The sequence below is a fragment of the Orbicella franksi genome, chromosome 14, assembly GCF_964199315.1.
Source record: "Orbicella franksi chromosome 14, jaOrbFran1.1, whole genome shotgun sequence".
Lineage (NCBI taxonomy): Eukaryota > Metazoa > Cnidaria > Anthozoa > Scleractinia > Merulinidae > Orbicella > Orbicella franksi.
This window is the reverse complement of record NC_138158.1, coordinates 20,228,393-20,252,332: the sequence shown is the minus strand read 5'-3', so window position 1 is coordinate 20,252,332 and position 23,940 is coordinate 20,228,393. Positions and strand designations below refer to the sequence as shown.

The 23,940-nt window shown below is 40.5% G+C and overlaps 2 protein-coding genes across 2 annotated transcripts in view; one reads left to right on the top strand and one right to left on the bottom strand.

Moving 5' to 3' along the window:
* The first annotated feature begins 1,526 nt into the window (after positions 1 to 1,526).
* On the top strand, positions 1,527 to 16,735 carry LOC145468871 (uncharacterized). The gene is made up of 7 exons (XM_081452574.1): positions 1,527 to 2,722; positions 7,013 to 9,598; positions 10,026 to 10,172; positions 10,936 to 10,978; positions 11,762 to 12,529; positions 13,021 to 13,218; positions 13,864 to 16,735. Exons 1-7 carry the CDS (start codon positions 2,464 to 2,466, stop codon positions 14,051 to 14,053), a joined length of 4,191 nt encoding a protein of 1,396 aa, XP_081308700.1. The 5' UTR covers positions 1,527 to 2,463; the 3' UTR covers positions 14,054 to 16,735.
* A 1,007-nt stretch (positions 16,736 to 17,742) lies between these two features.
* The window catches only part of LOC145468872 (uncharacterized), a 91,897-nt gene continuing 85,699 nt past the window's right edge, over positions 17,743 to 23,940 (bottom strand). The window contains exons 17-18 of the mRNA XM_081452575.1: positions 22,918 to 22,970; positions 17,743 to 21,517 (exon numbers count right to left, since the gene is read on the bottom strand). Coding sequence (XP_081308701.1) covers positions 19,895 to 21,517; positions 22,918 to 22,970 — 1,676 coding nt within the window. The 3' untranslated portion in view covers positions 17,743 to 19,894. The remainder of the gene's footprint in view (positions 21,518 to 22,917; positions 22,971 to 23,940) is intronic.

The window sequence follows — 23,940 nt, the reverse complement described above, 5'->3', positions numbered from 1 at the left end:
GATGTGCGTCCCACTTCGCAAAACCCTTACCCTATTTACCCTTACCCTACCCTAATCTGCGCTTTTTGCTACCCTATTTATGACCTGAACAAAATTTCGATAGCCTATTTATGATCGTTGCGGCTGACACAGTTGCTCCAAAAATAAGTTATGAAGGGCTTTTGTTGATGGTCTTATTGATAATGATGAAAAAGTAGCTTCTTCTAAGAAACATACCCATTTCAAACTAGAGTGCTAAAACCCGGCTATACCCTATTTATAACCCGAATGGCCAAAATCGATACCCTAGTTATGACCAAAACGGCTGAAAAACCATACCCTTTCGGGCCGCACATACCTATATAGCCCATATAAGGGAGTACCCCCGTCCCCCGGGCATGAGGCTAAGTTAGTACAAGCGTCAATTTGTTCAAATACAAACAATGCTTGAAGGCTTATGACCACTGTTGCACATAATAAAGCCGGCCTATGGCTGGTTTCCTAATACACTCGTCTCGACAATGCTATCTCTATAATACTATATTTTAACATCGGGTTAATTGCTTAGTGACCGTTAGTGAACATGGAATCACGTCAAGACAATAATCATGATAAACGTGTGTTTGAATGTTTTTTTCAAACGTCACATTCTATTTCAGACTTTTATCTGTCATCGACTTTTCCGAAACAAAGCCAAGCTGCGTGTATTAAATTTTGGGTGGCCGCTTTCAGGGGAAAGGACAATAGATAACTATTATCGAGACGACCAAAAGCCAGCCGCAGCCGCTAATAGAGCTGGCCTATCAACATGGGTTTTATTTACAGTATTATACTGACAATAATTTCGGAACTTTGATAAAGAGCTGCTAAATAAGGGGTGGTAGCTTAATAGGTGGCCGCTTAAAAGCATAACATGACTACATGGGCGCTCCGCGATTTCTTAGTCTAGATTCCTACACATCCTGATTACTTGAAAGGAAATAAGCCATCCACGATTACATACCTATATACTATGCTCTGACACGGGCTAAAGAACATAGCTGAGGTCTGTGCGCGTGACATAAAGATTACGGCTACTCAACTTCCTTTGTATACATTCCAACGCGTGCTGGCATATTTTTGAGGAAAAATAAAATGGCTGCGAGAAAGGAAAACAAATTTCGGACCTGGTCAAACCACAAAGCAAAATATAAGTGTAGATAAGCCAGTTTTGCATGGCAATCTATGGTTTGTTTATATAAAAGAACTCTGCAATTGCTAAAAGGCTTCACAAGTGGAGAGTCTTTTACTTTTGTTTTGCTAAAAAAAAATGTTGTACAAATTTAGCTGGCGACGTGACCTTCAACTGAATGTTTCGACGTCGACTAGCAACAAAGACGTCAACAAAGAGTTTATAACTGAAGCTGTCCTCTTTGAAGAGATATTTAACACACAATGAGATAAACTGAAGTTGACTTCATTCACTTTTTATCTGGATTAACCTGTTATATGAGCTGACGCCCAGGTCATTACGTGCGTTCACATCACGCAGAACGCGATGGCGTAAGCAAACATTTTTTAGCGGATAGGAGAGCAGAACTGCAGAAGAAAGTGTGGGATGGTATGTGGCTATGGCAACAGCCTCCAGCTGAGAGTAACAAAGAAATCCATAATTTTTAGCAAGTCTCCGATGCTTTTCAGCCTAAAAATTTGATTCAAAGAAAGTGTGACAAAACAAAGATACAATAAACAAAGCGAAAATTTATAGCAGTGCTCTAGTGACAGCGTTACTTGTGCACCGACAAAAATGGACTGAAGAAAGTTCTGCTTTATAATACGGGTATATGAATGATATCAGGAGGACTTAGCTGGGAATAAAGTATGAAAGACAACATCCAGGCAAAACAAGATTACTCCACACAAAAAAATTATTACGAAATAAACCAAAGTTGCTTTGAGTCACTCAATTTGGAAAATGGAACGTCTGCAGAGTGTGACAATTTTGATGCCACTGAACAGAGTTTTTAATCCGTAGGTCATGTATCGTTCACAGATATCCAGATTAGGAGGCGAATTTGAAGTTACATACTTGTAAATTTTGAGCCCGGTCTCATGTATAACACCATGAAATCGTTGTAAAGAAAAAACATGTACTTATAGTGCAGTAAATGGGGGAAATAGATATACTATCAAGAACCGGAAGGCTAAGAGTGTAGTGTTTCCTTTCAAATGACGCAATATTCCGTCATTTGTTTGCTTATTTAAGAGGACCACAATGTTACTAGGACACCAGTGATTGTGTTTATCCATAAAGTCAATTTATATTTTTATTGTATTTATTTATCAAGGCGTGGAAAGCGGCCGATTTGAAACGATATAGGGTCATGCTCACGAGAGAGTCAGATTTCGCGCGAATTCCTGCGCTACATTACTCAGGGCTATAAGTGTTTGCCGGAGAGCAAAGTTTATTTCGTGATTTCGCGTCCAAACTAAAAACACACCAGCATGCCTCAATTCGACAGTACAACAACATTAACAGTTAGCGAGGGATACGACTTAACGAACCAACAACATTATTCAAAATGGAGATGTCGCTGTCGGTGTAACTTCTTGTACAGGAAATGTTGTTCTTTTCGTTTGTGGAAAGTTTTGCTGGTCCTCTTCATACTATTGGTCATCTTTGCTATAATAGTGCTTCTATTAATGAGGTATGGACCTGGAAGGAGGGAGTTAACAAGCGGTACAGACTCTCCCGGAGGCGTAGGTAAAGTAGTATACATAAATAGTAAATGCCGTATATTTCGTTTATGAGGTGCATCAGTATCGCGCACAAACAGCCAATAGAGTGATGAATGACTAACAACGAAAAAGAGAGAAGTAGTTTACTTAAGGTGAACAGTTCAATTCACCAGAGACTTCTTTTTACTCCCCGGGTTAAGAAAAGACATTAATTCAACTGACATACTAAGAGGTTCCATTTGGATTTGAATATAAGCAGATATTTTGAACTGCTGTGACATACCTGAAGGAATTATATAACAACATATACGGATTGTAGGCGGGAAAGGAAAAAAAATTATAGGAAACTTCCTTAGGATTATGAAACGGGTTTGCACAACATAAATTTTGGGTAAGACGCCAATTTCTTGCTTTGCGTGTCGCAAAACAGAGCTTTCTGCGTTTTATAATATGTTCTGCGCTTGTTTCTAGCACCTTTCAACCTTTTATCAAAATCTTTAGTAGAGATCGCGAAGGAATTAGAGGAAATTGTACTGTTGTGTAACCTTCTATCCAAGTAAAACAAATAAATGGCAGTCAATAAAGGCAATTCGCACATTTTAAGTTAAATGCACTCAGTTCTGGTGAGGATATAAAGGTTTCGTGTTTGATTTTTATCTAAACCGAATGCGTCACAAAAAAACGTCTGAGGGAAATTGAACTATAAACTGACATCTCCCTAGTGCGATAAGAACCAAGCACAATTGTTTCCAAAACATTTTAACCTCACACGAAAGCAACATTTTATATCTGTAACAAAAAGCTGACTGAAAATAATCGCCCAACAGTGTACACCTGTTATTGGGAACATTTAAACTTTTTACGTGATTGTCTCAAGTCTGTGAGGTACAAGGTGGGATGTTTTCAAAAATAGCCTTTAAGGTTGGAAACAATGTATTCATGTTTGATTTTATCGTGAAGGAATGCTTCAATGTTTAGCCACAACATGAAGTTTATTGACATCTGTGGCTAGTTTTCAACTATGTAAACACAGCTATTGAGAGCTTTTCAACCCTTTTGTATCAAAGAATCCTTGGCTTTTAAAGACTTTTAATGCGATTATTTCTTTCGTATTTCTATTGCACTTACCGTTTTCCGTTTTCTATTATTATAGCACGTTTTATTCCTGCAGTAAAGTTTAAAATTCGCAGCGGCTAAGGTAGAATGTCAGACCGCACGATCTGTGGTTGCGATCGCGTGACCTCTGGATTTTTGCGCTGCATTGCAAAACTGGAAGAGTTCGTCCAAAGGTGGCAGAAATGATTATGAAACAGGAGTAGGCAGCTATGTGAATATGAACTGAACACCCAAAGGGTGCACTTTCTATGGCGGCAGCTTGTACTACACATATTTTGGCGATGAACTGAACAAACGAAATCAATGTAGTTCCTATAGATTAAAATTACAAGTACCGATGTATTTTTTGCGGCACTATAATACCATTACCATACATAGAAGATACTGCACGACGGCGCGAAGGTATGAATTTTACTTTCGAGGGATAAACACAATATTTTATGAACTAACGCCGCGAGAGAGTAACATATTGTATTTAACACGAGAAAATAAAAGTCATATCTTCATGCCACCATGTTATTTGATTTTTATTATATAAACAAACTGACTGTTTGCCCAAACAATCGTCAAAAAGGCGGGAAATGACGTCATCAACATCCTCACTAGTGAAGATATGGAAAATATGAAACTTCGGTCTCGTACGAATTTTACGAGTGGTGTATTTTCTAGTAAAACACTCGTGTCCGATAATAAACTAGGATATCCAATAATGGCAGTGAATGCTGCGATACATTTGGTGCCGGGAATTTGGTGTATCACACTCTTTTCTTTAATGAGAATATTGTTTTTCTGGCCGAGTCTGAATATTCTTATTTTCCTGCCGATTTTAGGCTGAAAATATTTTTGCTAATATTCTTAGATTATAGCGTATTACATTTCTGTTTTCGAATATAGTTGGTGTGTGGATGGTGTTAAAGTAGTTTTGGAGTCAGCCTGAAGGCATTAAAGCCAGATAGCACGCACATGACTTCTTGCAGAAATGTTATTACGGCAACAAATGCACGACCTAGTGCTATTCCTGTTGCTTTTTGGCTAGTTTGCCGTTTAGAAAAAGGACGAATTTTATACGGTTTGGTTAAAAACATATAATTGTATTGTATTTACAAATTTCCAACACAAACTTTCAATTTTTTTTCACAATCTCAGCCTTGGGTTTATTGTTAATTTGAATATTCTTGAAATTTTGCAGATTTCAGCCTCGATATCTTTTTAAAATGCATTCTTATAAAAAAAAAAAAAAAAAAAAAAAGGAAAGAGTGTATGCTGACACTTGTATAATGAGGTCCCAAATAACACGGGGCCAACCTTGGCGGATTGCAGCTTGGTAGTTAATTGCTCTACAAATTGTCGTTTTGCAATGAAATAATCGTTCATCAGAAGTGGATTGGTAGGTAGTTACACTGGTGGCGAGTTACACTTCAGTTCAACTGGCTCTTGGACAAATATCATTTCCATCATGGTCTGGGATGTGATTATTGGGTCACCGCTAACTTATAAGACAAAAAAATTGCAAAAAAAAAATGTTACTTCGATTCCCCAGGACCAGTGAAATCACGAGATCAGAATAAGCGTAATACCGCCAAAATTCTCATAACGGTCGTAGGGTTTGACTTCAGCGCGTAAGGTAAATTAAAAAAAAAAACAAAAAAATAACCAACACACTCTCCTAACACCAGCGAGATCAAAGTAAGCTGTTAAAATCTGTCACAACCTACGAGGCTCCAAATGCTACTGTTCGTTCGCAGAGCATTCCGGTAGCTTAAGCAGTGCATTCTGTTAAGGGGTCGGAGAAGTTGGGAATCGAGATTATTCCTAGGTTTCTTCTGTAGTTCTCTTACATGTTCAGATTATGTTGCTGCTTGTGCCGGCTCTCCGCTCGCTCCGCAGCAGTTACCATCGCCTACGCTTTTTCTGCGGTACTATAATGCAAAGGATTCCGCCTACAAATATTGAGAGATTTACCACAAAGGATTCTGGTCAAAACAGCAAATCGAGATTTTCAAGCCGATGCTATGTATATTTACATGTTTACAAACATTGATATGTTTTGTTCAAAAATGAAAATCTTCCTTCCTTGAGGATGTTCGTAATAATTGTTTCTGCGCATCCTTACTGCGCACGCAAATTCACACGCCACGTCATGCATAAGAGCGCGCGCGCAAGTAATAAAATGAACAGTGACGGGGCAGATGGCCATTGCTATAGCTTTGCCTGGATTTAACGATCTTGGACGTTCGGTGACCCGTACGTTTCTTTCTAGAAACAGATTTTATTTACAATTATCTCCACATTGTCCAAAAATGAACAAAAACTCAATGTGGGAAGTTAAAAAAATTCAAGATTTCCGTCCACGGGACATCGAATCCTGCCATCTTGCGGCTGCAAGGCGCGTGAAATTATGGTCGCTAAATGCGAGCTTGGTCTTTAAGGAACCTCACCAGTTGACTAAATTCACTTAATAGGTCCACTTAAACAAAATTTGGTAGAGAACAATTCACTTCAAAGATCTAATTGCAATATTTTTGGGTTTACAGACACGGTGGCCTTATTCGCTAGCGGCGCCCGATTTTTTTAGATTTAGGGTGTTCTTCCGGATATGTTCTCTCCAAAACGAAGTCGGTGATCCCCCGTTATTCTACATTTCTGACATAGCTAACTCATCATCTTACAGTGGTAAAAGTCTCAGAAAAAAATCAATGTTGGAACATTTTCGCGCGAACGTCCTTAAGCAAACCACGACGACGACGGCTGCAAAGAGAACGTCACCTGGCAAAAGGTTAAGGAGCAGAACAATGACTATGCACGTGCGTCATAAATCTTTGAGCATTAACTTGCCGTCCTCTGCAAAACAACAACTTGAAATGACTAAGTTCTGCGTCCTCTACGGAACGTGGACGACGGCGGCTAATTTTTCGTATTTCCATTTGGAATTGAACGCCGTCGTTGCATATTTACCTTAAGCACTTTTTTAGAGCCATTGGCGTACTGAACAGATCTAGACAATCGTGAATTTCGCTTGTAAAATATAAATTCAATTTTTAATAGGCGTCGTCGTCGTCGTTACTTAAGCTCCCTATTATCTGCAGGACGACTGGACACCATGTCCAAAGATAACTTGGCAATGATAATCTTAGGAATAAGACTTATGTTCAACTGACCTATATGGGGATTAAGGAGGAGCTTCTGTTTATTCCACCAGCTATTGAGAACACGAGAAAACCAATTACTGAGGGTATAACAACAAGAAAAGAGGAAACCACTTCTCCTGGTAAAGAAACAACACCAGGCAAACCAACTGAGCAACAAACAACTCTTGGTACCACTAAACAGACAATTCAGGAGACAACTGGCCAACCCACGACAGGTCCTTCCACTCAACAACCTACAACCACTGCAGAACCTACAACTACGAAGCCACCGTCGACAACTTCAAAACCTACAACTACGAAGCCACCGTCGACAACTTCAAAACCTACAACTACGAAGCCACCGTCGACAACTTCAAAACCTACAACTACGAAGCCACCGTCGACAACTTCAAAACCTACAACTACGAAGCAACCCTCAACCACTGCAAAACCTACAACTACGAAGCAACCCTCAACCACTGCAAAACCTACAACTACGAAGCAACCCTCAACAACTGCAGAACCTACAACTACGAAGCAACCCTCAACAACTGCAGAACCTACAACTACGAAGCCACCGTCAACAACTGCACAAGCTACAACTACGAAGCAACCCTCAACCACTGCAAAAGCTACAACTACGAAGCAACCCTCAACCACTGCAGAACCTACAACTACGAAGCAACCGTCAACCACTGCAGAACCTACAACTACGAAGCAACCGTCAACAACTGCACAAGCTACAACTACGAAGCCACCGTCAACAACTGCACAAGCTACAACTACGAAGCAACCTTCAACCACTGCAGAACCTACAACTATGAAGCAACCCTCAACAACTGCACAGGCTACAACTACGAAGCAACCCTCAACAACTGCAGAACCTACAACTACGAAGCAACCGTCAACAACTGCACAAGCTACAACTACGAAGCAACCCTCAACCACTGCAGAACCTACAACTACGAAGCAACCCTCAACAACTGCACAAGCTACAACTACGAAACAACCGTCAACAACTGCACAAGCTACAACTACGAAGCAACCCTCAACCACTGCAGAACCTACAACTACGAAGCAACCGTCAACAACTGCACAAGCTACAACTACGAAGCAACCCTCAACAACTGCACAAGCTACAACTACAAAGCCACCCTCAACAACTACACAAGCTACAACTACGAAGCAACCGTCAACAACTGCAGAAGCTACAACTACAAAGCCACCCTCAACAACTACACAAGCTACAACTACGAAGCAACCGTCAACCAGTGCAGAACCTACAACTACGAAGCAACCGTCAACAACTGCACAAGCTACAACTACGAAGCAACCCTCAACCACTGCAGAACCTACAACTACGAAGCAACCCTCAACAACTGCACAAGCTACAACTACGAAGCAACCGTCAACAACTGCACAAGCTACAACTACAAAGCCACCCTCAACAACTACACAAGCTACAACTACGAAGCAACCGTCAACAACTGCACAAGCTACAACTACGAAGCAACCGTCAACAACTGCACAAGCTACAACTACGAAGCAACCGTCGACCACTTCAAAACCTACAACTACGAAGCCACCGTCGACAACTTCAAAACCTACAACTCCTGCTACTACTCCACAGACAACTGGTCAAACAACGGCAAATGCTACTACTATACCACCTTCAACCACGAAAGCGCCAACTACTACCGCACCAGCAACCACACAGGCTCCCTCGACCACTGCAAACTCTACAACTGCTGCTACCACTCCACAGACAACTGGTCAAACCACGACAAATGCTACTACTAAACCACCTTCAACCACTGAAACATCTACAACTACAAAACCGCCCTCAACCACGGCAAACTCTACAACTGCTGCTACCACTCCAAAAACAACTGGTCAAAGCACGGCAGGTCTTACGACCAAATTACCTTCAACCACAGCAGCGTTAACAACCACAAAGCCACCCTCAACCACTGTAGAATCTACGACTCCTGCTACCACTCCACAGACAACTGGCCAAACCACGACAAATGCTACTACTAAACCACCTTCAACTACGAAAGCGCCAACTACTACCGCACCATCAACCACACAGGCTCCACGAACCACTGCAAACTCTACAACTGCTGCTAACACTCCACAGACAACTGGTCAAACCACGACAAATGCTACTACTAGACCACCTTCAACCACGAAAGCGCCAACTACTACCGCACCATCAACCACACAGGCTCCCTCGACCACTGCAAACTCTACAACTGCTGCTACCACTCCGAAGACAACTAGTCAGAGCACGGCAGGTCTTACGACCAAACTACCTTCAACCACCGCAGCGTCAACAACGACAAAGCCTCCCTCAACCACTGCAGAATCTACAACTCTTGCTACCACTCCACAGACAACTGGTCAAACCACGACAAATGCTACTACTAAACCACCTTCAACCACTGAAGCATCTACAACTACAAAACCGCCCTCAACCACGGCAAACTCTACAACTCCCGCTACCACTCCACAGACAACTGGTCAAACCACGACAAATGCCACTACTATACCACCTTCAACCACTGAAGCATCTTCAACCACCGCACCAGCAACCACACAGCAACCTCCGACCGTCGCACCTTCCTTGGAGTGCAGTGTAGCGATAGTTGGAGGAGGTAAGAATTGTTTCAATTTTGATGACAAGAAGCCATGTATAGTGATTTAAAGACTTTTATTATTGTGTAATTGCTGGCAAGTCCGGACTTTTGCATTGGAACAAAGTCCACCAGCTGACCAATTTCGAGCGCCGAAGATATAAAGCCGACGTCTAAGAACTTTCCGATTAGGCAACCGACTACATATTTTTTGATAAGATCCTTATGATGACCACGATGAGTCTGACAACGGCCAAAATTTTAAAAACACGATTTTTTTTTGTTATATTTCTTAAAAAAATGACGACTATAAGGCCCGTACGTACTAGGTCCACAAGATTTGTTTGGCCTTGCCAAAACTCGCGACAAATTTTGTCTCAAATCCTTAAAAAAATTATGAACCTGTTCCCTGATAAACTTTGCTTTAAACGCAATCTCTGTTTCTTAGGGTTAGGCGGTCTACTGATGGCTTATGCACTTCTTGAGTCGAAAAAAAAAACAAACGAAACAAACGTGTGTGTATTTGAGAGAGAAAATCGTCTTGGAGGAAAAATCTTTGATTTCAACTTTACACAAGCGCCAGACGTTGCAGTAGGTAAGTCAGTCAAACAGTTCTTAATAAATTTACATTTGTTATAACTATATTTTGGGACGGTAAAAGTCATAAAAATAAAAATAAAATATATCACTTTATTTAAGTGTCGGAGGGTTCTAGCACTGCTGTACTTATTGTGGACACTGAATAAATTAAACAGAAACTTGTTAAAAATCCCAACTGGCGGGAGGCTGACCAGTTGGCTATTTACAAAGCGTGGAGGAATTGAATCTGAGACCACCAGACACAAATCCCTCCAGTGGCAGGAAGGAGGATTTGAACCTGGGAAATCCGGATTACAAATCCAGCGCCATAACCACTAGGCCACGTGGCTTCCACAGAGCATTGTGCTGACATCCACTCGCTCTCTCACTCGGTCAGTCGTTAGCAGTTTAAACTGTAGGGAAACCCAAAAAAGCATTTTTTTTCTTCTACAACTACCTAGAGGTGGTACAAGTTGGAGAAAAATATATCGGAAACTAATATAGTGCGTTCTTTTTTTGAAGTCGTGGATGTAGCGGACATTATCTGAAATTGCTACCACGTTTGACTGGGGAGTTGACACAAGAGCCACTAGTCTGAAAATACCTTTTGTGTTTTTCGCTGGTCGTTCTATCCCCTTGTTCCCCTAATAACTGAAAACCTGGGGGAGGCTACAGTACGTCACTATTATAGGAAAAGAAAAATGTTTTCTTTGATGTGCATACGTTAAGTATTATAGGGACTTCCCCCTCAAGCTTCCGTCTTACACATTGTTTTTCAGGACTTGGAGAGTGGAGCATCAACACCAACAACTCTAACGAAATGTAAGTGTCCCTGCTTTCGTACTTCGTTTAATTTATGTTGACACATATTACATGGGACGAAAAGTCGATGACTGTTAATTGACTGACTATGGAAAAGGTCGGCTTGATTGCTGTAACAAAGACTTTGTTATCTTCAGATTTAATACTGAGTGTGTGAGGCGGGATGACCTGGATATTGTGTTGTGTTCTTGGTTACGACACTTTACTCTCACAGTGGCTCTCTCCACCCACAGGCATATAAGGGTATGGGTGAATTTAATACTGGGGATAACCTTGCGATGGACTAGGATCCTATCTAGGGGGGAGTAGAGTATTCCTAGTCGCTTCATGCTACAGAAACCGGGTTAAGCTCCGGCCTGATAGGCCACTTGGGTCGTATACAGACTTTACCCCTCTTAGTTTTAATACCGTAGCAGATGGTAAGCACACTATCACAAACACTGGACCTAAGTTATGGAATATTGTACCCAAGGGCATTAATTAGAAGTTTACCAACACTTTTATCTTTAAGAAAGACATTCTTAGTACTCACTTAGATACTTAAATGATTGATAATTGCTGCCCCAATTGTAATTTATGTAATTCTTAATGTAAGTTTCTATCGTGTCATCTTGTTCCAGTTTTTATTTGGTATTTTATCCTGTATATACCTATATCTTATGGATATTTTAGCATTTTAAACAGTTTTAGTTTTTTATTAGAGCATTCAGATTTTTACGTTTTCTATTTTAGTATCGACAGTAAAATAAAGTTATTCAATTTCCATTTCATTCTTACTTTTAGTTCTCTCGCTAGCCGTCTTTCTATACAGACTGATCCTTGGGTCCCTAAAACGCATCGTGTTGAAGCTCGCGGTGTGTATGCAGACAGTTTTGATTCTCTGAAATCAAAGGCCTTTCCAACTTTAAAGGATCGTTTTCCGATGAATAATAGAACACTTGAGCAAACTGCTCGGTTCATCTATGATGACGCTAGAAATCACACGCAGTTCTCTACAGCGGAAACTTTCTTGTCTTACGAACTTTCACCCGAGGGAGCAAAGCTGATGAAAGAAAAGTATGGCTTTTTAGGTGACTACATGCAAGCCATAAACACACTCAGTTATAGAAAATATCTCAAGAAAAAGGACTTTGTCATATCTGCACGCAAGAGTTTTAGGCCGAAAACAGGTATGTCCGAGTTTATCACAAACCTCAAAGAAAAAATAGAAAATAGCGGTGGAAAAATCTACCTCAAAGAGACAGTAACCTCTATTGATAAAGAAATGGATACGTTTGTTCTTCAAACTACGAAATTAACTGTGAAAGCCAACAAGACTGTCATCACCTCTGGACCGACAGCTCTGAAGAAGATAAAAGGTGACGTCATGCAAAGCATCACAGGTCATGACATCTTTAACTCCATCGTAAGCGTGCCGGCGTTCCATGGAGCAGCGGTGTATGAAAGAGCGTGGTGGAATGACTCAATCGCTGCTGAAAAGAAAAACGCCCTGCAACCTTTGGACATGTTTATATCCAGTAGTTACTGTCTGGGAACTGCCATGCCTGACAGGTAAGAGCTCTTTCAGTGTTAAAATTCTATAATTATTAGGAATCTGATTATTAGTGTTTAGCTTTTTAACAAGTATTTTCTTTATTTGGGTAGAAGTGATAAAAGATGTTTAGGCTGTTACGAGCTACATGAGACTTGTGGGTAGGCCAGAACTACACTATATGATCCAGTTATGCGGCCAAGCTCCCAGAAACCAAAGGGTGTGCTTTCTAAGCGGAGTTTTGCACGATAGATTTTGCCATGTTCAGCCGCAATCATCGTTTATAAGGACATTACAAAAGCATACTACCTTCTTTGACTCTTTAAGCGAAAGAGATAAAGTAGAGTAACTAAACAGTGTGCTGATGGCGTATATTGGTCCGAAATAAGAGTAGGACTTGGTGGTCCGTGTGACGTTTGATACCGTCACCCAACCAAAAACTCTAAGGGGGTACCAGTACTCAGTATCGCTTTTTCCTTACTATTATGGACTGTGTGTGTTACTGTTGTAGTGGTGTTGGTCCTAATGGAAGAGCTGTGCTGCATACGATAGCTAATAACGGAGGATGCAGTGACAAGTGGGGGAAAATCCTGCAGATATCTGCCAAAGAAGTTGACAAAGAACTGAAGCGAGCTCTGAAGTACAAGTTTCAAAGAGATGTGCCAGATCCTTTGGAGACTAAGTACAAGTATTGGGACGAAGGGTTCTGGTAAGTGAAAGTAAGATGTCTTCTATAATCTCACTTTCGCGCAACCTAGATGGCCACTTAAATTTTCCACGTCTGAAGCCGACCACAAAGATAGTAATAGGCCCTTAGCACGACCCGGTCACGTGGCGCAAAGTCAGGCATGCTGGAACGCGAGTTACACAGTGGGACTTCCAAAACAAAAGAAAGTCGAGCTGGACTGGTGCGAGTTGCCTCGTTTTGGAAGTGCAGCTGTTTAACTTGCGTCCCAGCATGGCTAATTTTGTAACCTGTGACTGGGTCGTGCAAAGGTCCTTTTATAGTGCATTTCATAGTTTTCACGTAAAGGTCTCACGTGAGGTGTCACGTGAGGCACAGTCATGTTTGTTTACTTCACTTCAGACAACTGATTGATTTATCAATTAACCGTTTATGTCACTACACTTTTAATGCAAGTTATCAAGTTCATTTTTGGGTTTGACAGAAAGCATATGACAAATTGTATCAGTTTCATTTATAAGCACAAATTACATGAAACCGTCAAGGGGGAATTGTGTAAAGTTCTAACCCGTTTGGCTTGTCTCTGAGTACATCCCAACGCCCCACTAAGTTCTGGACTTTCTTGGTGCATATAGCAAGAATGTAACAACTTCTTATTAAATGACGTAGGTTTCTGCAAAAGCCAGGGGCCGACTTCTCCTTATCCACCGTTCGACAATGGGCCAAGAGACCTCTTCCCGGACGAGACGTATTCTTGGTGGACAGAGCATTTTATAGTTTCGGGGGATGGCTTGATGATACTATTCAATCATCACTAGATGCTTTAAAAGAGGGCTGGAACTTAGATTTTACACTTTAGTAATAACACTACCCATAAATGGTCAGGAATAAATTAACTGAATCACAGGGATTTTTGAAAAAAAAAATGTTCAAAGGGAAAGGAAAAGAACGATTTAATTGTTGTAACATGATTGTGATAATGAAAAGTCGTAACCCTCCTTTTCCGAAAATTTGACTTATTTCTGATGTAAATTTTAAAGAAACATTTAACAGAGGACTTTGGCTTGATATGAGATCAGATTCTCCTTAGTAACATTTCAAGAGATATATTGAAGTCAACAAGGAGAACTGATATTTCCATCTCAGAAATGAAAGGGACAATGAGAGTAGGGAAATAATAAAGGTGGACTAGGTACCTCATGTTGGGATGCAATTTGTGTCAGCGAGTTTTACGAAAACAAACAAAAGTAAAGCGATTTTTCGCTGTCAATATAAAATAGTTCTTCATATATAAACAACAGAGAGATAGACGTGCGATCGTTTGTGCTCAAAAACAAACTTATTTTAGTTTTACAGCGTTTAAGAATTAGGAACATTTTTGTAGTCTACGATGTCTCAAAAATTGTATGAAAATAGGTCTACACTATCAAAAGAGGGGTGGAAATATATGATGTTTTGTGCGATCTTTACTGTAAACTCAAATTTAAACAATTTTGTGTCGAGAAATCCATGCACAGTCATGTGCTAGCCTCTCTTGCAAACATGGTAAACAGTATATCAGGGATATCTGTCATTACGAATGAAAGAACGTTATCCACACAAAACAGATATCCTGTGATAACGTACCGTAGTTTACCATATTCGGCAAACTTTTAAAATGTATTACAAAGAGAAAATTTAGAAACTATAAGTTTATTCTGTAAAAAAACAATAATATAGATTTCATTTAAGAATGAGCTATAATAAGCTGATAGTAAAGTGTAAAAGGAAATAAATGATATAAAGAGTTGTACAGTTTTAACATTTCCTTGTGAACGGCAGTTAAAACAATTAACGAGTAATATTCTTCGCAGTTGTGAAAGGACTTGATCAGACATTGTTTGCAGCTCTTTGGTTATATTCTAGCGAATGTTAAAGGAACTCAGTCACGGTGTTTTGTATTTTTTTGGCCAGGCACAAAATCTCCTTTAAACGGAGGGAAACCTGAAATTAATAGTTTACTAAGATAGAAAAACATCAAAAAGATAATAATAAACCATAAAGGAACAAGGATGGTCAAGGATGGCGAAGATTGACATGGATTGCAAACGACGACTTTGAAAGATTTAGGCTAAACTTTTCAAAATGTGCAAACCGTAACTGAGCTCCTTTAATTAATTCTTCTCTGATTGAAGCATGATTTTATGACCAAAACAATTTCATTGAGACTCGATGAGAGCAGGCAAATTGATCGCTAATTGTCAATTTGCTCTAAGTGCAAATTAATACTGGCGCTTCCGTGATTTTTTTTTAGTCGTGTAATAAATGAGAAGTCGTCTGAATTATTTAAGTTGCACCCTATCAAGTGTTTTCTTACCTTCGTTTTGTCTCGCCTCATAGTTTCTCCCCTGGTTTCCTGCAAAAAGTCTCCCATATCCTTCACTTTTGTTTGGTTTGGCGTATTTTGCTTCTTTCATTCCAGCGTGATCACGAGCACAACTCACTCACGAGGAAGTTCCCCGGGGGATACTCCCATATTTTAAGGACGATTACATGCTCGTTGTCTCCCTGTGTGAATCAAGGATTTTGGTCTCACTGGGGTGTTCATAACCAGGCAAACATCAAAGCATCTTGACCACAATCTTAAGCGGTCAAAGTACTTTTTTAGGGTGCACTCGAAGAGATAACAATTAAAAAAACGTTCTTGTTTCCGTTTTTAGGCTCGATTTCCGCCGGTCTCTCGAGTCCGGTCATCTGGAGCGGGCTCCTTTCTTGAACAGCGGCTGGTAATCGCGCCTATTCCGTTTTAAGTGGTATCTTTTAGGGGTTAAATTAAGCTCGAGCCACTCTCAGATTCGTCTCCTTTACGGGTTTAATTCAAATTTTTCGACGAGCATTCCGGACCTTTTCATATGGAAGTTCCCCCCCAGGGTTCGAAACCTCTGACAAGAAGTGAAGGAGTGATGAAGTGAAATTGCTCCACACCTACAACTTGGAATAATATTTTCCAAGTTTAAAAGGATTTCGATTCTATATCTCCAGTTCCAAGCATCGCAATCACTAGAGCCAGTCCTGCTATAATCATCGCTATTTCGAAGAAGAACAACAAAATTTGCCAAACACGGAAAGTACATCTTCTATGAAAACGATCACAATAGGAGCATCTTTTTTTTTTAAATGCTCTTTTTTCGTCACATCGTATCCTTCGCACATTGTTAGGGTTGTCGCACTGGTGAAAGTCCGCACGCTGCCCATTTCATGTAGTTTGAGACAAACGAGAAACAAACTCTACTGACATTCTCTGACAAAACTAGCCAGCAAAATCTGTCTCCGCCAAGATAACCCACGAGACAGGTGTCCATCACCCCAAGGGGGGACTCCCATATAAAAAAGACGGGTGTGCTCGTCGGAAATTTTGAACAGACCCCCTTAGAGGTACAAAGATCCGGTTTCAAAGGGGTGGCTTGAATATTTTTTCTACCCTTAGAGGTACCAATTCTTACATATAAACACATTATCTCCTGTCATATTTTTTTGGCTCGATACCCTGAAAGGTACTGCAAAAGCTCCAGCTGTGGATCTTTTGAGGCTTAACACCCTAAGAGGTACCAAAACCGCTTTTTTAACCCCTAAAAGCACCGTCAATTTTATATGAGAGTATCCCCCCCCCCCCCAACCCCCGAGCCCATCACCTCTCTGCAAGTTTAACCAGCGAAAAGGCTCCCAGTGCTTCGGGCCGAATTTTTGCTCAGAGCTTGCTTCTCCAACTGGGAGCCTGTTCGCAGGCTATGCAAGTTGGAAGTGTGACATTTGGTAAAGTATTGTGGGAGATTGAAAGTGAAGAAAGTGCAGGTGGGAATGGAGCAGGAAAATAGAGAGGGAATTAGCGTATTTATTATGTCCACATTTCCACCTGAGGCCCCCAATTTCTTTTTACCGATGCGCACTCATGTAGCCTGGAACTGACGTATTTCGCGGGAAAAGAAACCTAAAAAGAGACCGGTCTGTAAAATTGCCGTGACATAGGCTTAGTATGATGGGAGTTGCAAGCTCCAAGTGATGGACTCTTGACGAAATCTATATTGGCGGCCTAGGCCACGCCTTAAAGACATTGGAGCATGGCGTGAGCGGAAATGTAACAAACATTTTCCGACGAGCATCCCCGACCTTTTAATATGGGAGTCCGCCTCCCCACCCCCTCCCAGCAAATCGCTGCATCTTTCCAGTGCACGACATTTTACAGATCACACGAGCATTATGTCTTTTGAATCTCTGTATCTATCGTTTATGACCTGCCAGCGTCTTGGAAAGGTTGTGTTAAGGTCTATAAACATAGAGAACATAAGCGTAATATTTACTTAAGGTGGTTGAAAACAGTCTTCAGCACTTAGATTTTGATGGGTCGTTATAACCACAACTCTTTATCAATTGATGCTACAATCATGGTATAAAAAACTGCCCACTCATTGGTTAACACGTTGTTATCATTTTCGTGACACTATAGGTTACCATAACAACAGTATTATTCGCTAAAAACACCCTTAATTACAGCTTTAGGGGCTTATAATTCAAAACCGGCACGGTTAAATTCGCACGAGAAGACACAACTTTTGGCAAAGTTTTAAAATAATCTATACACAGGGTCTGTAAGTAGGGTTCAGAGCCACGTTAAATATATAAAAACTCAGTAACAAATTAATGAACCCAAAAATTGAACTCATTCATTGGCCTGTTTGAACGTAATAAACCCGCCTGACTTGCTTCTAATCTTCTTAGTTTTGAGCACTTTCATGTTTGTGTACTTGCTCGCTATTTCCTGAATAGACTGAATTATGGCCCGGGTATCTTCAAAAATCCTTGAATCAATGTTTTCAATCCGTCGAAGGTTGAGTTCGGCTTCTCGAACGTTAAACTGGGTCTTGCCTTACTCCAAAAAAAGTGTTGAAGAGAAGCGCGTAAAATTAAACACAAGTAGAAGAAAAAACAATTTGGCTTCCCCTCTTCATTCACTCAACTCTAAGGTCAATAGAATCTTTTTTTTAACAGATGACCACTTCCCCAATTTAGGAATGATAAATAGATAGACAATTGTATTTCTTTTATACCACGGTGGCCTTTTCAGAAGCAATAGCTGCGGCACTGATACCCACAGAGGCTCTGTCAAAACTAACAGAAAGAACTAAAACTACAAAATAAGTAAAGTCATATTACAATATTAAAACCTATGAAACAATTTACAACGAAAACTGTTCTCCGATGAGAAAATATGCGATGTCATCGGCATGAGGTAAAGGAGGAATCCGAAGAAATGTTGTTTTTGTAACTGGACATTACACTCGCTTTCAATGTTACGTGCATAGGCGACATCTTGCGAACATTACATCCTTCGACATGCCATCTTTCGACATGCTATGCAAAAGGCTGAAAGACCGTTAACTGCGAAACTAGCAACTTTTCCGGTTATTAGCGGAACAAATGACAATGACTGACCTCAAATGAATGAAGAAGATTGTGGACTTTGCATATTTCTCAATTTACGGGGTAATTCAAACGATTTTGGTGTACTGTAGCCGACCGGCTCTCAATGGTGACTTCCGGTAGAATTGGGCCCCTACCGCTCAGTTATTAGGGACCTCTAGATTTGACTACGACTGATACGAGCTCGAGATTGAATACGAGTACGATTTACGAATTTCAAACCAGTGACGTTTCCAGAGTATGTGACGTGGTAACGTGAAGCCTGCAAAGTAGAATTGAAAAATCGTTCTCGTACTCAATCTCAAATCTAAAGTCCCACAATATTCGAAAGATGTAAACATTCAAAACAGTCGATTTTTCTCTCACAGAATGTTTTCTTGATACTCCTAGCCTTAGCTTGAAGTCAAATAAATCCATCTTTCATGACTAAAAGTCGAGTTCGACCGTCAAGACGTCAGTTGTGTTTACATTTTTGACGTAGGCCTGGTTACATAGCATGTCGAAAGATGGCATGATGAAAGATAGTCGCTATGCACGTAACACTGAAAGCGGGTGTAAACAATTTGTGCTTGTGGTATCTGTCCAGAGACTCGGATCGAGGAAAGGTCTCTATGGCTTTGTCTACCAAACATGGCATTGTCTTTCAGTTAAATACCGTCCGTCTTCTCAATCTGCCTCCAGTCTGGTTGCGTATAACCGAAAATCTCAACATTTATCTTTTTTACGGTGACAAGTAAATTAATCGACCTCATTGCCTGATGAAGAGCATCCTCGTAGACCCAAAGGCTGCAAATGAGGACGAAACGATATTTTCTGGCCAAAGTTTACTTCAAGAGCGGGAGAGCTCTCTCCCGCTCTTGAAGTTAACTTTCGCCCGAAAATACCGCTCACCAAAAAATATCGCATCGACCCGACTACCAACCCCTGGGTCTGACTAATTACCGGTAGACTGGCTAATTACCGGTAGCAGTCAAATCGTCGTGATCAATATGCTTCAGTGACTCTATTCAGTGACTCTTCTTATGACAAAGAAATAAAAGTTTATATCAAGGGTTAGTTAAGAGCTTTGGATATGTCGGAAATCTAACCTTGCGACTGAAATTAGTCAGTGAAATCCGAATACGGCTTTTCTTAACATAAACAGTGTTAGTTTGCCTAATGTATGTTTGCCTGAAAATGCTCTTCGACGTAACTCAGAGTTTTTTCTTTCTTCTGATTTTCATCGGTTTCGTGTTCTTCAAAATTAAAGGGGATCATAGGAAAGGGGATCATAGGAAAAGGAAACCAAGGTGCGTTTCTCCAAATCAGCGGCTGTTCGTAAGTTTCTGCTTTTGAGAAGTTGGCTGTCATTGCACAAAGTAACCAAAGATGATAAGCTGCTTTTTCCCAAGCTGAGACCGACACGTTTGAACAATTCCTCACCGCTGTAACTGTCACCATTGACTATAAGGGTGACAGTACTTAAAGACGTACTTTTGGCCAGACCTTTACTAAGGCCTTTCGCCCAGTCTTCGTTCACGAAACCGTCACTGTTAAATCTTAGATTGAGAGTGGTTAATGATTTGCTTTTCGCCAAGCCATCTCCAAGTTGTCTTGCCCAATCTTCTCTCATGTGAAGGATACTGCTGTGGATTGTTAGGCTAAGAGTAGTTAATGACGTGTTTTTCGCCAAACCGTCACCCAGACCTTTGGACCAGTCTTTACTCATGGAAAGGTACCTGCTGTTGATTGTTAGGCTCAGAGTAGTTAATGACGTGTTTTTCGCCAAACCGTCACCCAAACCTTTCGTCCAGTCTTTACTCCTGGAAAGGTAACTGCTGTTGATTGTTAGGCTCAGAGTAGTTAATGACGTGTTTTTCGCCAAACCGTCACCCAAACCTTTCGTCCAGTCTTTACTCATGGAAAGGTACCTGCTGTTGATTGTTAGGCTCAGAGTAGTTAATGACGTGTTTTTCGCCAAACCGTCACCCAAACCTTTCGTCCAGTCTTTACTCCTGGAAAGGTAACTGCTGTTGATTGTTAGGCTCAGAGTAGTTAATGACGTGTTTTTCGCCAAACCGTCACCCAAACCTTTCGTCCAGTCTTTACTCATGGAAAGGTACCTGCTGTTGATTGTTAGGCTCAGAGTAGTTAATGACGTGTTTTTCGCCAAACCGTCACCCAAACCTTTCGTCCAGTCTTTACTCCTGGAAAGGTAACTGCTGTTGATTGTTAGGCTCAGAGTAGTTAATGACGTGTTTTTCGCCAAACCGTCACCCAAACCTTTCGTCCAGTCTTTACTCATGGAAAGGTACCTGCTGTTGATTGTTAGGCTCAGAGTAGTTAATGACGTGTTTTTCGCCAAACCGTCACCCAAACCTTTCGTCCAGTCTTTACTCCTGGAAAGGTAACTGCTGTTGATTGTTAGGCTCAGAGTAGTTAATGACGTGTTTTTCGCCAAACCGTCACCCAGACCTTTGGACCAGTCTTCACTCATGGAAGGTTCACTGCTGTTGATTGTTAGGTTGAGAGTAGTTAATGACGTGTTTTTCGCCAAACCGTCAGCCAGACCTTTTGACCAATCTTTACTCATGGAAGGTTCACTGCTGTTGATTGTTAGGTTGAGAGTAGTTAATGACGTGTTTTTCGCCAAGCCGTCAGCCAGACCTTTATGCTGGTGACTGGTCATGAAGAGCTCATCTTTACTTTCTGTCTTATAGGCTATCTTGTTCTGGGAAACAGAAGAATAAAGAGCTTCGTGCCAATCTCTTTCAAAGTTCTTAGACTTGTGATCAGAGGAAAGGTCCTTAAAGCACGGCTTTCCCACAGCATCGAAGGGTTGCTCATCTACTGCATGGGACTGCTCTTTACACACCACTTTGTCTACCTGAATGGCAGATATTAGGCAAAACCAGGCATGAATTTTCACAAATGTAAATGTTCTTACCATGCTTGCTCAGATTAAGAGGTGTTGTTCAATTTGCGTTAATTTGCAATGGAAAATGAAACCAGCCAAAAACGAAAAACAAATTGATCTCTACCCTGTAAGACCTTATCTTAATTGCCCCTGTTTCTACTTGTGTGGGTTTTTTTAGGGTTCTAACCCTAACCTCTTGACCTCAGAGGTCATTCGAGTTGTTTATTCAGTGTACGGGGACTGAGTTATTTACTCATGAGTCGACATGAGGCATATGGATACGAGAAACTAATTTACTACGGTTTGAAGCGTATATTCTATCATATTTTTAAAGGACTCTCGACTGAGCAAGACGAAGAAAATAACCAAGACTGTGTGTGCCAATCAGTGTCTCATCTCAAATATAAACATTGTCGACCTTGTCGAATTAAATGGCCGTTTATGCTCGCTGTTTTACTGGAAATATTTTACAGCACAGCTCACAAGGACACTGGGAAGTTAAAATCTTTTCTATAGCAGCAGAAGGAACGTAAGTAACGGTAAGTCGTTGTTTCCTGTTTTAAACCGTTGACTTCCAAGGAATAACCTTGTGATTTGCATAAAATTGAACTCGCTTACATGCCGTAACATTTTATTTTACTGACGGAGAACACTTAAATTCCCAATGCTATCACTTTTCGGGTGAAAAAAACAATAACCAAGGTTTCCTAAAATGTAGGTATTTTGACCAAATGATATATACCAGGGGCCATTTATACTAGTCAAAGTTGGCCTTTATTTGTTCCTTACCAAGAGACACAAATGGCGTCTGTACAAATACCCTTCGTTAAAAAGCTACAAACAAAACTTCAAGAAACTTATTACACGATTTTAAAGTATAAGAATGAAATAATATTTGTGCCAAGTTTTGTTTTCATAGGATTGTTTTTACGCCCCCGCTGTTTTCGTAAAGAAGCGTGAAATTCTGAACATTTTAAGCCGCGAAAACCGCCATAATATGCAAATTTCGAACTTTCTTAAATTTTGGCCGTAAAATAAATCGTCGGAACATTAAACGATTTTTCCTTGAATAAGTTCACCCAAAGGTATGTTTTGGCGAAATAAAAGAAAAATCGATTTTTCGTGACTGTCTTCCGATTCTCGACACTCTCAGAAAATCACTCTTAAAGATCAAGATCAACCTTGTGTTTCATTGAAAGGGAAACTTTAGGCTAAAATAGCTAACAGTCAAGGTATTTGACTACTATGCTTTATAGTGTCTACTAAGACATTAACTCACTCTTGTTTTCAGCGATCGATAATCAACTCGCCTGTGCCTTGTGGGCAATTCGCTCATAGACTATTAGACAAGTATTAGAAAGTAAACTTACATGAGTGATTTGTGGATTTAAGAGTGGTGGATCAAGCTGTGAACTCTTCAACTCTACGAAAATATAGAAAAATAAGAAAAACAATTTTTTAGTACTATTTCATTATGCCGTTGTAACATATTGGCACGTGAGAATTAGCACCTATTGTATGTTATATTCTGTGTACGCATATTTAAGTAGGCTAGCACATTATGCAAATCTAGAAAGCACACACATTCACGCGGTGTGTATGAACAAGCAGAATAAACTTCTTCGACAACACACCACAGCCGTGCTATGGCATCGATGTGCAAATTTACTTTGGCAACCCCAGTAAAAGGGTGTCATTTTGCTGGTTATCATTATGTGATCCACTCCATCAAAGGAGGAAGTATACACAGATAGTGATTTTCAAAGAAATAATTTCATATCGTAGTAAATATCAATACAGCTGTTTTGAGAAAAGTTTTCCTACAAGGGCATGAAAAGCGTACCTGAGTGACTGTTTCAGTGCGATGGAAGGCAAATTCAAGGATGTGTGTTGAAGCAATAGTAAACTGCCAGTTTTGCCTTCACTACACAACCGAACACACTGTAAGGTCATAAGGCATGGGCGCGTTGGTCAGCCAGGCCCAAGATATGTTTTAATCGAGAGGATAAGGTTACAACAGAGTGGATTAGAGATACATCAAACAACATCCTACAAGCACCAAAGCCGGACAAGAAAACCCCAAAAATCTCTTACAAGGAAAAATAGGGACCGTGTGATCCCGACCAAATGCATAGCGCGGCCTTTGGAGTTTAAAGGTTGATGAGATAAATCAGATAATGCTATTTACACAAGCCTAGAACGAAAAAAATAATAACAATAAACCTAATCCGGAAGTACTACAGGCAAAGCTGACCGCAGAATGCCACAAGTTTCTCAACCGTCTATTTTTACAAACATACTACCCATGAGCCCTCGCGTACTACGCTCGCACCCATTTCTCTGTTCCCTGTCGTCAAAATATCAATTTATGTCAATACCGATTATCAAAAAAT